Source organism: Peromyscus maniculatus, chromosome 2 (assembly GCF_049852395.1).
Source record: "Peromyscus maniculatus bairdii isolate BWxNUB_F1_BW_parent chromosome 2, HU_Pman_BW_mat_3.1, whole genome shotgun sequence".
Classification (NCBI taxonomy): domain Eukaryota; kingdom Metazoa; phylum Chordata; class Mammalia; order Rodentia; family Cricetidae; genus Peromyscus; species Peromyscus maniculatus.
In genome coordinates this window covers 80,775,927-80,791,331 of record NC_134853.1, presented here as the reverse complement: position 1 = coordinate 80,791,331, position 15,405 = coordinate 80,775,927, and the positions used below count along the sequence as shown (strand labels likewise).

Sequence of the window (15,405 nt, the reverse complement as noted above, 5' to 3'; positions counted from 1 at the left end):
ACACTGTAATGGTGTGATTAGAGAGCTAAGCATCATTTTCTGTGATCACTAAGTTAAGAATTAGTGGCAAAGTTCAAATAAATTCTTTCATGTAATTAAAATCTTAATTTATATGTGTTTTCTATTGATAAAGGCCAGCTTGGACATAATTGATCATTGTAATACATATTAGGATGATTAAGTGCATATTAATCTTCAGGCAGCTGAATATTGGTTGATACTAGATAGCCTGGGACATAACTGCATACACAGCACTGTGAGAAAACAGGCATTGTAAACCCACAGCGATGCTGGTCCAGAACCTGCCTAGAGTACCTTGGCACAACCGTGTGCCACATAAGGACTTTGTCTACAGCAGACCACATGTTAGGCCCTGGTCTCACTGGACTGCATCTCCAGGGCATTGTAGCTGTTTTATTCTGTGTGAGGATACTTTGCGATGCTTGCACGTGATGATACCTATGGACTTCACATTTCTCAGACAATATCCCCACAGTGTGATGCATAGCTGTACATTTAGTCTGGTTATCTTGCTCAACTTTGCATGGGGAAAATGTCCTGAAATACTGTCTTAGCTATCTTTTGACATTTATTATTATATAATTAATTTGGAGAGACCAAACAGGAAGAATTCTTGGAAAAATACAAAGCTACCCCTGTCCCCTCTTGGTTCCCTGGTCTCTGATGGCCTTCCTTTCCTTTTCTCCACACAGTCCAGCTTTGGACCATGGGGAACTATCACTGGTATCTCAAGCAAAGCCTGCCCTTCGGCACCAGTGGGAAGAATGAGATTGTGTCTCTGCTGTGGGACCCGGTGATACCGTGCCGGCTGCATATTCTCTGTCAGGGCTGGCATTATCTATGCTGTGACTGGCACTGGACCACTGAACGGAGCTCCGGAAATAGTACCAGTGACATGGCAAATGTGGCTGTTATTGATGGAAGTAAGCTTCTGGGAAATGTGCTCATGAACATGTGGGTCCTGACCCAGGGCCTGCAGATGTGCTGGTTTAACCAGAACAGTGGGGAAATCGTCTTTTTGGTTGTTTAGTTTGTCTGATGTCTGATGACCAGGAGTGTCATTAAATAGAACATGTACTCTCCTGAAAACCCAAGTTCCACCCACCCCACTTCCCTGTTGTACCATATTTATTATTTATAGCCTTATTCATTGACTTGTCTGGCTTTTGAAGTTGAAGACTGATGATTTTCTCCTTTTGCAGAGAAGAGTGAAGCCATGTGGGTGGGGCAGTGGGGTCTGTTAGCCTTGTATTGGCTATGCATTCCACTATGTTTGGCTTTGTTTTTTATTTTAAGCACTGTAAACTACCTCTTTCTCTAGGATTCTCAGTCAAATCCTAGACATTTATGTCCTGTGAGGAAAATTGGTGTTTTTAATTACATGTAGGCATCAGTGGTGGAGAGCTGGGTTGCAGACTGAAATAGCCATAGACAGTTTGTTGATAGCAGATAGACATACTTGGCACTAAATGTTCTGGGTAGTGCTTTTAATACTGGTTTCTAGAATCATGTTCTGTACAGAGAACTTAGTCATGCCTTATTACCAATTTATACATAGAAATTTGGGGGTGGGGTCTTTTTTAGCAGGAGTCTTGGTATATATCCCTGGTACTCCCTGTGTAGAGCAGGCGCCTGGAACCCATGGCAGCCCTCCCTCCTGCCTCAGCCTCCCAATTGTGGCCCTTAAGGTTTTAGAGGTATAGATTACTCTAGTTTAGTCTCACTTCCTTACAGACCCAGGTTTAAAGCTGGAACGTTGAGCTTGTTTTGCCCCGATTCCTGGCACCTTAATTTTTCAAGGGCAATGTAAGTCTGCAGGCCACACTTGCCAGGTGCAGACAGAGCTCTACGTACCCATACTGTTTCTAAGTTTATTAATGAGAAAACACCAGAAGTTATTGTGAAGAGCTACAGCATGCTGCCTAACACAGTTATCAATTAGGTTTTCAGTGAGGCTTCCTGTCTGCTTTTACAGACTGAACATCCACATGGCTAATCCCCCTTTTCATTGTGCAGACAGGGTGTTGGTAACAGTCTTCCAGCAGACTGTGATCCCACCTCCCATGTGTACGTATCGGCTGCAGATCTCACATCCAGTGAACCAAGTCGTCTTCTGTGCTCACCTCGGAAAGAGCAATGACCTTGCTGTCCTCGATGCCAGTAACCAGATTTCTGTCTACAAGTGTGGTAAGTAGAAACACCTTGACCAAGGAGCTCAGTGCAGTCCCTGCTCCAGAACAGAAGTGTAGCTGGAGTTTTCTCCAGTCCTGCCTGGCCCACGGTCAGGACAAATCTCTCTCACCCACCAGTTCCGCCACTTAGACCCAACCAAGTAAACACACAGAGACTTACATTGCTTACAAACTGTATGGCGGCAGCAGGCTTCTTGTTAACTGTTCTTATATCTTAAATTAACCCATGTCTATTAGTCTGTAAGTTGCCACGTGGCTCGTGGCTTACCAGTACCTTACACCTCGCTTTTCATGGCACGGCTGGCAGCATCTCTCAGCCTCAGCTTTCCACTTCCCAGAATTCTCCTCTCTCCTTGTCCCGCCTATACTTCCTGCCTGGCTACTGGCCAATCAGCATTGTATTTATACAGAGCAATATCCACAGCACTTCCCCTTTTTTTTTTAAAAAACAAAGGAAGGTTTTAACTTTCACATGGTAAAATTACAGATAACAAAACAATTATCAAGCAAGAATTACAGTTACACTATCTAGTCTATTTATAATATCTAGTCTGTTTGTATTTGGCAAAATTAAAGGTAGCCCCTCCCCTGGCCCTGCTAAAGAGTTGTCTTTACTGTGAGAACTGCAGCTGAAATGGTATTGATGGAAAGCAGGTTTTGATTGAGCCTGAAAGATATGTGGCGATTCAAGAAGGAGATTGAAATGTCATTATTTCTTAGATTGCTTCATTTGTCTTCTAGAACCCACTAGTCGTAAGACCCTACATTCTTGGTCTTCAGAGAAATAGCCTACAATGATGTGTGCATTTTTGTTTTCTAGGTGATCAGCCAAACATGGATCCCACTGTGAAACTGGGAGCTGTGGGTGGAAATGGATTTAAAGTTCCCCTTAGAACACCTCATCTGGAAAAGAGATACATGTGGGTTCCTAAATATTTTGCATTTCTGGGAGTGGAATTAGGTAGCATTCTGTCCTGAATTCATCCAGCCTGTATCCTGGGGAAGATGAAGTAGGTACACCAGCTGAGCCTGGTGAGGGAAGCCAGTCACTTAGTTTTACTGTGTGCCATATATTCAGGTGGCAAGGAAACTCTTCTTCCTACAACTGCTTTGTTCTCTAGGGAGACTCCCACAGGAAGATGGAGGGACAGACACCAAGGCAAGCAGTTGCATTCCCTCACATAAATGACCATATACACGGTGCTAATATGTAGATGATCCAATTCAGCTTCTATCCTGGTCTTATTCCAGATTACAGGATTTCTTTCTGGGTGTTGTCATTTTAGACTCTCAGGTTGAAATCAGAGCACACTTTCCCTTTGAAACAGCAGTACAAATGAGTGGGAGTAATTAACTACCTCCGGCCCACTGGAGGCATTTTCAGAAGGGCATGGAAGCCAGATCCTAAGTACTGGCTACAGAGCACCAAGAAATAAGAGAACAGAGTTACCCAAGATCGTGGACCTGCTGACTGCAGAAGCCAGGGCTTAATTCTGTTCAGTTTGGAGTGTTCCTGTTCTTAATTATCAGGGACACCCAGTACAGAATTAATAGAAACAAGTACAAGTGAGAGAAAGTAGGAAGGGATTTTAGGTATGAGTCGTATATTTAATACATACCTAGTTTTCAAGGAAGTGTATGCTTTGCTGCCTGTGTCTGGAATGCTGATAAGCTTTTAAAGGGCTCATATTCCGTCATTGTACACTCGGTTAGGCAGCTCTCCAGTTACCGCAGTAAATGCCAGACATCTAGCGGCTTAAGAAGGAAAGGTTTAGTCTGACTCCCAGGGTTTGGGGTTTTAGCAACCTGTCGGCCTCATGGCTTTGGCACAGGCTTCATGATTGTAGCATGTGATGGAAGAGACCCACTCACCTCATGGCCACTGTGGGTAGAGAACTAGAGTCACACCTCTCTGAGGTAAGGGCATTCTTTTAGTGATCTAAAACTTCTAGCCTCATTTCCTTATCATTCTGTTCTTTCTCTGTTACAGAGGTTAGAGTCCAAGCCTAACACAGGGGCCTTCTGTGGAGTAGTCCAGATCCATTTTTGTTTATTTTTGTTTTTGGAGACAGGGTTTCTCTGTGTAACATCTCTGGCTGTTCTGGATCTCACTCTGTAGACCAGGCTGCCTTGAATTCACAGACATTTGCCTGCCTCTGCCTCCCAAGTGCTGGGATCAAAGGCATGTGCCATCACTGCCCAGCTCCAGATCCAAATTTTAACATATAATTTGAAATCACTACACAGATATAATTCAGATTCAGAGTGAGGCAGTTTAGAACAGGGCTCCTTAACTTCTTCAGTTCACAACCCTTTTTTACTGAGTAGGTTTTATGTGACCGTGGATATATAGATAGATAAAATAGTGTACAAATCAAATATTTACTGATAATCATAAACTTATTTTCAAACAATTCCTTGGGAGTGGGGAGATAGCTCAGCCAGCAAAGTATTTGGCTGGCAAGCTTGAGGACCTGAGTTTGGTCCCCAGAAACTACATAAAAATGCCAGGCTTGGTGGTGTGTGCTTGTAATCCTAGTTCTGGGGAGGTGGGAAGACGGGAATCCTTGGGCTCGCTGGCCAAGTCGTCTGTCCTAATTGGTGAGCTCACAGCTAGTGAGAAACCCTGTTTTAAAGGAGGCGAATGGTATTCTCGAGGATGACACCTGAAGTTGTCCTCTAGCCTGTACGTGAACACATAGGACAGAAAGACACATAAAAGAGTACAGCTTCAGTTCCTTGTCATACATATAATTTTACCATTTTTCTTTCTTTCTTTCTTTCTTTCTTTCTTTCTTTCTTTCTTTCTTTCTTTCTTTCTTTCTCTCTCTCTCTCTCTCTCTCTTTCTTTCTTTCTATCCTCCCTCCCTCTCTCTTTCTTTCTTTCTATCCTCCCTCCCTCTCTCTTTCTTTCTTTCTATCCTTCCTCCCTCCCTCCCTCTTTCTTTCTTTCTTTCTTTCTTTCTTTCTTTCTTTCTTTCTTTCTTTCTTTCTTTCTTTCTTTCTTTCTTTCTTTCTTTGTGTCTCTCTCTCTTTCTTTCTTTCTTTCTTTCTTTCTTTCTTTCTTTCTTTCTTTCTTTCTTTCTTTCTTTCTTTCTTTCTTTCTTGTCCTCATATGCAGTAATATGACCCCATGTGATGCTATGACCCATCATTTACACAGCCTAGGTTAGAATATATTAAAAATCAAGAGAAAGGGCCAGGCAGTGGTGGTGCACGCCTTTAATCCCAGCACTCAGGGAGGCAGAGCCAGGCAGATGTCTGTGAGTTCAAGGCCAGCCTGGTCTACAGAGTGAGTTCCAGGACAGGCACCAAAGCTACACAGAGAAACCCTGTCTTGAAACCCGCTCCCCTCCATAAAAAAAAAATCAAGAGGAAGGTCAGTCAGTCATTCAGAGAAAATAGGAGACGTGAGTCTTCATTTTGATCCTTAGGGAAGAGCTGATTTGGATTGGGAGTGAATTGGGAGCAGGCTGGTGAAAACCAGAGCCGGGAAGGCGTGTGTGGCAAGGACTCTGGGCTAGCCGTGTGCAGTGGAGACAGAGTTGAGGGGGAGCTGGCTGAACAGGCAGATGGTGCTACAGGCCTGCTTCTTAAGTCGCTACTGCTGACCTCCACTGGACCCAGAGGATGGGAGTTCTCCTTTGAGAGGTGACAAAACAATGCCCAGACCAGGAAGGGTCAGAAGCAAGGAAGCTGTGCCCGGTTATTAGTTGTTTGGATGTGAGGAGCTTCGGGAAGGGTCCTGTCTTGTGAGGCCGATGCCTGCTGGTATACGGTTTATATGCCGGTCATTGTGGACTTGGGAGGGCCCTGTGATTCAGTAGCTTAGGCACAAGGGTGGGGAATTTTCTTACATAGCCAATTTCAAAATGATACTCTTCAAATATAGAGATCTAAGGATATGAGGAAGTGTACTTAAAATAAATCCTACATTACTTTTTTTTTTTGGTTTTTCGAGACAGGGTTTCTCTGTGTAGTTTTGGTGCCTGTCCTGGATCTCGCTCTGTAGACCAGGCTGGCCTCGAACTCACAAAGATCCACCTGGCTCTGCCTCCCAAGTGCTGGGATTAAAGGCGTGCGCTGCCGCCGCCGCCACCCCCCCTCCCACCCCCAGCAAATCCTACATTCTTAAGTCAGACAAACATTATTTTGAAGGGCTCTGGTATTTGGTGTTAGCATAGGGCTTTTTTTCTTTATTCTTGAGGCTCTCCTGCATGTATCCAATGAAATATGATCATATCTTATCAAATCATATCTATCAGTTGGATTCCCTCCAACTCTTGCCTCGTCGTTCCCTCCCCAGATGTAATCCTCCTACCTTTATGTCTTCTTTTGTATAACTACTAAGTCCAGCTAGTGATGCCCATGTGTGCATGAGTACAGAGGCATTCCCTGGACCATGGGCTTCCTACCTGGTGCTACATCCTCAAAGAAGAGCAACTCTGCCGCCCCAGCCACTGTCAGCGGCCACTGGCTCCATAGGAGGGTGGGGCCTAGGGATCGCCCGTCCCCTCTGTGCTGAGGTGTGACTGGCAGGCCCACTGCTGCTTGAATCCATGATTGCAACGGCCACGTCGTGTCCAGAAGACAGCAGCACTCCAGCCTCCCGCTCCTTTCTTCCGGCTCCTCTTCCGCGGTTCCTCGAGTCTTAGGGAATTAAGAGTGGCAGTTGGTACAGATGGTTTATTCAGAGCTGTAGCTCAGGGTCTGTTTCTCTAAGGAATAAGGAGTTGGCTGTATTTTTCCTTTATAAGGAAAGGTTTTAAAGTTCAGTGAGTTAAAGCTTTATTCTTATCGTGGATATTCTTGAATATTTGAAACAGAATTCAGTTTGAGAACATTGAGGATGAGGAGGTAAACCCACTGCGACTGAGCTTTCTCACCTGGATTGAAGAAGACATTTTCCTGGCCGTAAGCTTCAGCCCCTGCAGCCTGCAGTCTGTCATTCACCGTATGACTGTGGCCCCTTCGGAGGTGGAGGTGGAGGACGAGCAAGGACAGCTGGATGTCAAGTATGATGGTCCATCCCTGTAGTCAGTCTGTAACGTTGGCAGTGAAGTTACACACTGTGTGTATGGACGTGGGCAAGGCTGGGGGGTGTAGTTGGAGCAAGAGGCCGGGGTGTCGTTTGTGTCATGTCAAAACAGTGGGTCAAAGCTGTGTCAAGAAGTAGTAAAAAGGAACATATCAGAAGCGCAAAACATTTGTTAAGTATTTTAATCAGTATCCACGTATTCGTCCAGTTATTCATAAAGTAATCATCAGAGTCTACAATTGATTTTAACAGGTAATTACAGTGGTCAGTTCTCATGGGCCAATGTAGTAAAGAAACATACATAACTACGTTTATTTTTAAGTAGTGATAGCAAACTTGGCCCTCCTCTTCTGTGTGTGGCTTTGTTTACACTAGAAGCCTCTTTCTTTGTCAGTTCCTATGCCCTGGGCCTGAGCTTGTTTGATTCATGACTTCATCTGTGTCATAGAACAGTGTTGACAACTGCAGAATCTTCTGTCATTCAAGCTCTGGGGGATAGTTGAGAAAATGTCTGGCCAGCTCCCAGAATACTTCAGGTTTCCAGTGGAAGACTGGCTGCTTAGTCTTGTGCTCATGTTACCCTTCACATTGATTTGTAACTAAAGGCCTGCCTATGAGATCCCATTCTGATGGTAACTCACCAAGCTTCATGCTGTCTTGAAGAAGCTTCCTGTGAAGATCTCCATGTTGACTGTGTTCTGCAGGAGATACGTGCTGCCCTGAATTCGGCAGAACCCTGCTTTCTGATAAACACTACAGTTTGCATTAGAAATGTCCACATTTCTGTAGTTTCTAACTTCTTCAACATTAGGGATCTAAGTAAGAAAGTCCTTTATGATTCTGTTGTTTTAATTTTTGTTTCTCAAAAGACTGCTTTTTGTTCATATAAAACACTAATGTCTTTGAGAGATGGAATGGCACTCGGTCAGTTAAGAGCTGTCGGTAGCCTGCGTTCATGGTGGCTGCACACTGTAGGCATGCTCTTCGTGTGTTGTGCCCGCAGGAGTTCACTTGTCCTCTGTGTACACACTCTTTGACCTGTGCTGGCAGCACTTTCCACCTGAGGACTGGCCTCTGAGGTGTAAAGAATCAACTGAGTTGTCTGCTCAAGCAGGACCCAGTCCCATTGTCTAGCTCCATCTTCTCAATCTCTGGAAGGTAGTTTGTCCCTCACAAAATTCGAGGTCGGTGGTAGAGAAATGAACCTGTTTTTAGAGTTTACTTCTCTTCCCTCTTTTTTTTTTTTAAGATTAGTTAAAAATAAGGTAGCTCCTTGAATAGAATCCTAGCAATGGCTTTGTTTTTATAGGTTCCTTCTCCTTTAAGAAATTGCATTTTTCTCCGTCATTTATTTATTTATGTATTTAGTGGTATTGAAGGTTGAATGTAGGCCCTGAATATGCTAGGGAAGCATATGTCCTCAGCCTTCTTTTTTCTTTATGTTTGTGTTTATGTTTATGGGTGTTTGGAATGTATGTGCACCATGTACGTGCAGTGCCCATGGATGCCAGAGAGGGCATCAGATCTCCTGGAACTGAGTTACAGGTCATTGTGAGCAACCATGTGGGTACTAGGAACTGAACTTGGGTCTTGTGGAAGAGTAACCAGTGCTCTAAATCTCTTTGCCATCTTTACAGCCCTCCTCAGTATTCTTTTTACTTTTTTAAATTTGAGACAGGATTTCAATAAATGGCCCAGGCATCTCTGGAACTTGCAGTTCTCCTTCCTAAGCTCCCTAAGTAGCTGGGAGATTACAGGCTGTTCTCACCAGGCCCAGCTGATGTAGTTTAAATGTTAGAATACATAAGGAAGCTGAGTGTAGTGGTGCATGCCTTTAATCCCAGTGCTCCGGAGGCAGAGGCAGGAGGATCTCTGTAAGTTCCAGGCCAGCCTGGTCTACATAGTGAGTTCCAGGACAGCCAGAGCTACATAGTGAGACCCTGTCTCAAATCAAACAAACCAACAAACATACCAAAAAAGAATACATAAGGAAATCAATAAACTGCAGTACATTATAATGAGCTACTAACTGAGTGGGAATGCTGTTCCTCTAGGGTAGACAGCCAGCTTACTGGCTCTTGAGAAGTGTGTCAGTCTGTCTGTCTGTATCTGTGACTCTTGCACTCTGTGTAAAGAGTTTATGTAGTATATTGACTTGGGCAGTGTATCCCCAAAGGGTCATTGTTAGTTTTCACTATGGCAAAATCAGTGAAATGTCTCCATTTTTAAGAAAGATTACCTCTTTTATACTTACCTCCTATTGTTTTGTTTGTTTGCTTGCTTTTTGCTTTAGTTCATCTGTGTTAGTGGATGGGGTCGTCATTGGTTTATGTTGCAGTTCCAAGACCAAGTCATTAGTGGCACAGCTGGCTGATGGCCAGGTGCTCAGATGCCTTTGGGGTGAGTATCAGAATTTTAGGAAAGCAGACATAGAAATAAATAATTCTTGAGACTATGTACTTGTGAGTATCTTGTCAGTGCTACTTGATTATTGGAGATCGTTTATTCCCAGTCTTTAGTTATTCTTTTTAGCATACAAAGTAATAGCTTTCATTATGGCATTTCCATGCATTGTTTTTGTTGGTCCTCCCTCCCCACTCCTCCTGGTGGTCCCCTCCCTCCCTCCTGCTTTTATGTCAGTTGTACTCTGTTACCCTCTTTTTTCTTCCAACCTTCCAGGACTCTTCTTCCCATCTTGATCTCCTTCGTGGTATCATGACCTATACCCACACTCCATACATTATAGAGATTAAAGTCTAGTGTCTGTGTATAAGACAGAATGTGTGGTGCTCGTCTTTATGAATCTGACTTCCTTTACTTGGTTGTTAGTTGACTTTTGCTTGTTTGCCGTGCTGAGATTCCAGCCTAGGGCTTCATGCACACTAGGCAAGCACTGTATTGCTGAGTTACACCTCCACCCAACGGCTAAGCCTGCTGCCCCACGATGCCATGCTGGAGAGCAGTGTTGGCGGGCGGGCCTAGTCTGCTCCTGTTCGGAGTATCCTGATGAATGGAGAGAAATCCAAATTGCATACTGTGTTTTGTTTGTTTCCTTTTTGGGGGGTGAGATGGGGATGTTGTTTATTTTGTTCTTTCAACGCCTCACAAGAAAGAGCTGATGAGCTATTTGTAAACTAAATTTGCTAATCTTACAACAGAATCACCGTCTCTGACTGTGGAACCATGGAAGAGCCCTGAAGGACTTCGTGTTCGATTTGCTCATCCATGCACACAGATGGAAGTGGCCGTGATTGGGGGGCAGGTAAACACCGCACAGGACAGTTGACTGTGAAGAATAGTTAGTGCCAAGGGCATTGGGGGGAAAAGCATGGGTTGTGTAGCTGGACCTACGTTGCCGCTGAATCCCAGGGCAGTGACAGGAAATTATCTTTCTTTCTTGAGTTCCACCTTCTTCATATAGGAAAGGGGAAAGTCAGGCTTTCAGCATTCAGGAGAGAATTTAGGGAGATAATATGTGTAATTAGCTAATTTCATATCTCACAGAGTACTCAAAGCTTTATTAAATACCTTATGATGAAAGTATACATTCTGAAAAATAATATTCAACAGATTGTCATTCATAAATATTAGAATATTTGTATTTGATGAGTTGTAGGATTTAGTAGTTATAAAACAAAACAACTTCTGTCTAGTTACTTTTCAATTGCCGTGGTAAGACACCATAACCATGGGAACTTACAAAAGAAAGCATTTAATTTGGACGCTTTATAGTCCAGAGGGTAGCAGAATCCATGATCATCATGGTGGGGGTATATCAGTAGGTAGGCATGCATGATGCCGAACAGTAGCTAAGAGTTTACATGTTGAGACAACCACAAGGCAGAGAGAGAGGGGAAGGGGGGAGAGAATATGAGAATACAAGCAAGAGAGCATGAGTGAGCACTCTAACTGGACATTGCCTGGGTTTTGGAAACCTCAAAGCCTGCCGCAATGGCATAACTCCTCCAGTAAGGCCACACCTCCTAATCCTTTCCAAACAGTTCCACCAACTGGGAACCAAATATTCAGCTATATGAGCCTATGCATGCCATAGTCATTTAAACTACCACACCTTCTTTTGATATAGATAGAATCATTCCTTTTGACAGGAGAGTGAAGGCAAGGAACAGTGTATGATGGTAGCAAATAGTGGTGTTTGGGGATAACTAGAGGATGAGAGTTATAATGATGATAGTTCAAGAAAGCCTCTGAGACTGCTGTGGTGAGTGTGCTGAGACACAGGAGAAAGCTGTTCCTAGAAAGGGAGAGTGGTCCCAGGAGAAGGTTCTTGAAAACGCTGAGTTTACAAAGATGGGCACAGTACATGACAGTTCAAGGCAGATGCTGTAGGCCACAGCCACCTTGTACATCCTGGCTCAGGTCTTCTGCTTAAGGTATGATGCTGTCCTTCCCACTTGAGGTGGCACAGAGCAGAGGCCAGGACTGTGTCCCTGCCAGGAGTATAAATCACTGTTCAGTAAGACTCTTCACTTGGCCTAGATGAACAGAAATGTTGGGAGTGAAGAGAAATAAGCACTACTTTTTCTTTTTAATCTGATAAATAATTAAAAGTGAACCCTCTTACCCTCTCTGAAAAGGATGAAACTACTGGTATTTTTTAATCATCAGAGAGATGTTTTCTCCTTCATGTTTGATATGTGGTTCTGGCTGCCCAGAGGAGTAGGATGGAGAGGAATGGAAATAGGATGGGAGATCAACATAGACTTTTGGAGGAGGAGTCAAAGAAGAGGCTGAGACAGATTCAAAATGAGCGCAGTAGATAGAGTGGCTTGTTTGATTGGGTGGTGGTGTATCCACTGTGCATGGCACTAGCCCGGCTTAGCTGTCTACATTCAGTCCTGATTACAGAGGCTTAGGGAATCAGAGCGCTAGAACTGACCATAGGTTTAGGTGCCTGTGAGTAGAGTTGCTTGTAATTTGAGTTTTATTTCTTTACAGGAGTGTGTCCTTGGTCTGACTGACAGGTGTCGCTTTTTCATCAATGGCACTGAGGTATCTAGGCTTGGTTTGGTAGATCCTTATCACAGTGTTGTTTCCAAGTACAATATCTAACTCCCCTTGGACCTGTTTTGTCTGTCGCAGGTTGCATCAAATATCACATCATTTGCAGTGTGTGATGAGTTTTTACTGTTGACAACCCATTCCCATACCTGCCAGTGTTTTTTCCTGAAGGATGCTTCACTTAAAAGTAAGCTTTTACTTTACAAAATGGAGGTATTCCCTTTTTTCAGTGTCTTGAAGTCTTGATGACTTTTAAATTCTTTATCTACTTTGGCTGTTTACCACAGAGTCATAGGCTCACTTATTAGCTTCTTTGATACAGTATTGTTTTAGTTTTAGTTTTTTTTTTTTGTTGTTTTTTTTTAACATTGTGTCGGTGTATGTGCGAACATGAATACCCGCACCTATGTATGGGTATGTGTGTGTGGGTACAGGTATCCATGGAGGCCAGAGGCATTGAATGCTCTAAAGTTGGAATTACAGTCAATTGTGAATTACCCAGCGTGGGCATTAGGATCTGAACTTGGGTCCTCTGAAATAGCAGTACATACTCTTCACCCCGGGCCACCTCTCTAACCTCCTCAACATAGTATCTTCGCTAAATCATTCTGTCTCAGTTACTAGAGACTCCACAAATAAATCCTAACTTAAGTAACACATTCTAAAAAATTCTTCATGAAATTTTATTATCCAGCTCATCTAATACTTGAAGTTCCCACACCGATCCCCTACTGGCTATATGCTCTAACTCTTCTTAATGATTCTTTCTCATTGTTTAGCTACCATTGTACTTCTGGACATCACCTTGAGATTTGTAGGGGATTAGTACTGAGTTTTATTACATTACCTCCCCCTCTCCCCAGTGTGTCCTTATTCCAAAAGGCCAGTTTGTTTTCTTGGTTGCTGACTTGGAAGCAGGAACTCTTTCTGCCACTAGTATACCATAATGTGAAGGTCATGCTAAGAAATAGAAAAGCTGCTCCAATCCCCGTGTTTTCGAATTGCTTAAGAAACTGTGTGTGTGAATGTGTGTGAGGGCTCTGTAAAGAGAGGGCCCTTCCCAGAAGTGAGGTTACAGGAAGGGCCAGAGATCTTGAGGCTGAGTGAGAGAACAAAGAACTGGGCATGAACTGAGTTTCAGATGCTGGGCAGCTTCAGTGGCAGTGAATGGAATGTGGCTTGCTTTGGTCGTTCTCAAGTCTCAGGCAGTGGTACTTTTAGTGTTACAGGCTGGTCTGTGTGGTAATAATGAGGACAATAGAGAAATTCTACGGAAAGTGGAGAGGGGTTCACGGATTGTCACAGTTGTTCCCCAGGACACAAAGCTTATACTACAGGTAAGCTCGATTCTTCAGACTTCCTGTTATGGTCCAGTCACTACCACAGAGTACTGACAAGCTGCATTTTAAACTATGGCACCCTTCAGCAGGTTAAAACCCTTTTTTCTTGGCTATCTGTTGGTTTTATGCGAAGGAGTGTCGATTGATACAAGCTCTGACCAATGAAGTTTAAAGAGAAACTTGTAGTGGGTAGCCATTCCAGCTTGGATCTGGAAGTTCCAACTCATCCTCTGTGAGTTCTCCAGCCCTCTTGGTGAGGTCAATGTCTGCTTTCCTCAACACCACATGAGCATATCTCCGCCTCACACCCTTCATGGCAGTGATGGCAAAGGCTATTTTCCACCGCCCATCAATGTTGGTGTTGAGTACTCGCAAAATGTGCTGGAACTTCTCAGGGATCACTAGAGACATGGAGGCGGCACAATCGGCGGTGTGTAGGCCTCCAGTGGAAGAGAGGAGGTGAAATTATTTTGGCCACTCCACGTAGTTAAAAGGATATTTATTTAATGGCGTAACTCACAAATTAAGTGATAGGTAGGTCGCAGGGTCTGGGAAAGGTGTATCGCAGTCCAGCGGTGTTCTCTGGAGCTCTGCTCAGTCAACCTTCACCGTTCAGCGTCCTGGCACAGAGAGCACACAGAGAGAGCGCTGGCCCATCCAGCTCTCGGGTCTCCAGGCGCCTCCCCTGGCCCTGCCTCGTAGGCGTGACAGTTGCCAGAGTCTCAGTGGGGGTTGGAACTTCCAGATCCAAGCTGGAATGGCTACCCACTACAGAAACTTGCTTGAAAATCAAGATAAACATTGAGCACAAACTGGATTCTATTAATTTTACATTATATTTATATTTATTATAGCATTGTGGTGGTTCAGGGTGAGTTAAATAGAACTGCATTCTGCTGCTTCAATGGTTTCCAATTGACTAGAGATGTTTTGATTTCTTTTGAGATGCCAAGGGGAAACTTGGAAGTTGTTCATCATCGGGCCTTGGTCTTGGCTCAGATTCGGAAGTGGCTGGACAAGTAAGCTGTGTGTGACTGTACCTGTGTGCACGTAAGGACATACAGTCCAGGCTCCTGTGGTAACTAAACTATGCATTTGGAAAGGACAATAATGTGCCACCTGTTATTTTTTCCTTCTGTAATTTCAGACTAAAAACCAGGAGAACTTGTTTATTATATGGGCTGTAATCATATTGTAGCTGGTCTGTGTTGTAATGAAAATACACTAGGCCAGGGAACTAGTTTCTCATGAAATATGCTTTTTATCTATTTTCTCTGTCTTTGCAGACTTAAGTTTAAGGAAGCATTTGAGTGCATGAGAAAACTGAGAATTAACCTCAATCTGATTTATGATCATAACCCTAAGGTAGTGTGTGCATCTGACTTGTCTTCTAACTTTATTCTTGAGTGAAGACGATCTGAACTAAAGTGCTTGTACATTTTGTTGTTTGATAGGTATTTCTTGAAAATGTGGAAACCTTCGTAAAGCAGATAGATTCTGTAAATCATATTAACTTGTTTTTCACAGAACTAAAGTAAGTATTTTGATAACACATGAGTATCATGTTCTCAGTATTGTCTCTTGATAAAGAAATCAAACCCATGTAGCTGAAGAACAAAAGTCTCTTTCCTATAATAAGTCATTGTAACAGTGAGGGCTCAGTAGGGTTTTTGCTCTAGACCTTTAGCAACAGCAGTTTTAAAACTGATTTTAAAGCTCTCGTCCTGAATTATTATTTGGCTTGTTTCTTAGGTTTGCTGTAAAACTATTCTTCTCATGAGATTGGCTTCAA

General features: G+C 43.4%; 1 protein-coding gene across 5 annotated transcripts in view; it reads left to right on the top strand.

Moving 5' to 3' along the window:
- Elp1 (elongator acetyltransferase complex subunit 1) overlaps nt 1-15,405 on the top strand; it is a 63,578-nt gene that overhangs the window by 20,141 nt on the left and 28,032 nt on the right. For all 5 annotated transcript variants that reach the window (XM_076564236.1, XM_076564237.1, XM_076564234.1 and 2 more), the window contains exons 11-22: nt 714-944; nt 2,038-2,208; nt 3,034-3,133; nt 7,040-7,228; nt 9,545-9,651; nt 10,410-10,513; nt 12,211-12,264; nt 12,355-12,460; nt 13,495-13,610; nt 14,559-14,632; nt 14,900-14,978; nt 15,068-15,147. In XM_076564236.1, the coding sequence (XP_076420351.1) occupies nt 714-944; nt 2,038-2,208; nt 3,034-3,133; nt 7,040-7,228; nt 9,545-9,651; nt 10,410-10,513; nt 12,211-12,264; nt 12,355-12,460; nt 13,495-13,610; nt 14,559-14,632; nt 14,900-14,978; nt 15,068-15,147 (1,411 nt within the window). The remainder of the gene's footprint in view (nt 1-713; nt 945-2,037; nt 2,209-3,033; nt 3,134-7,039; nt 7,229-9,544; nt 9,652-10,409; nt 10,514-12,210; nt 12,265-12,354; nt 12,461-13,494; nt 13,611-14,558; nt 14,633-14,899; nt 14,979-15,067; nt 15,148-15,405) is intronic.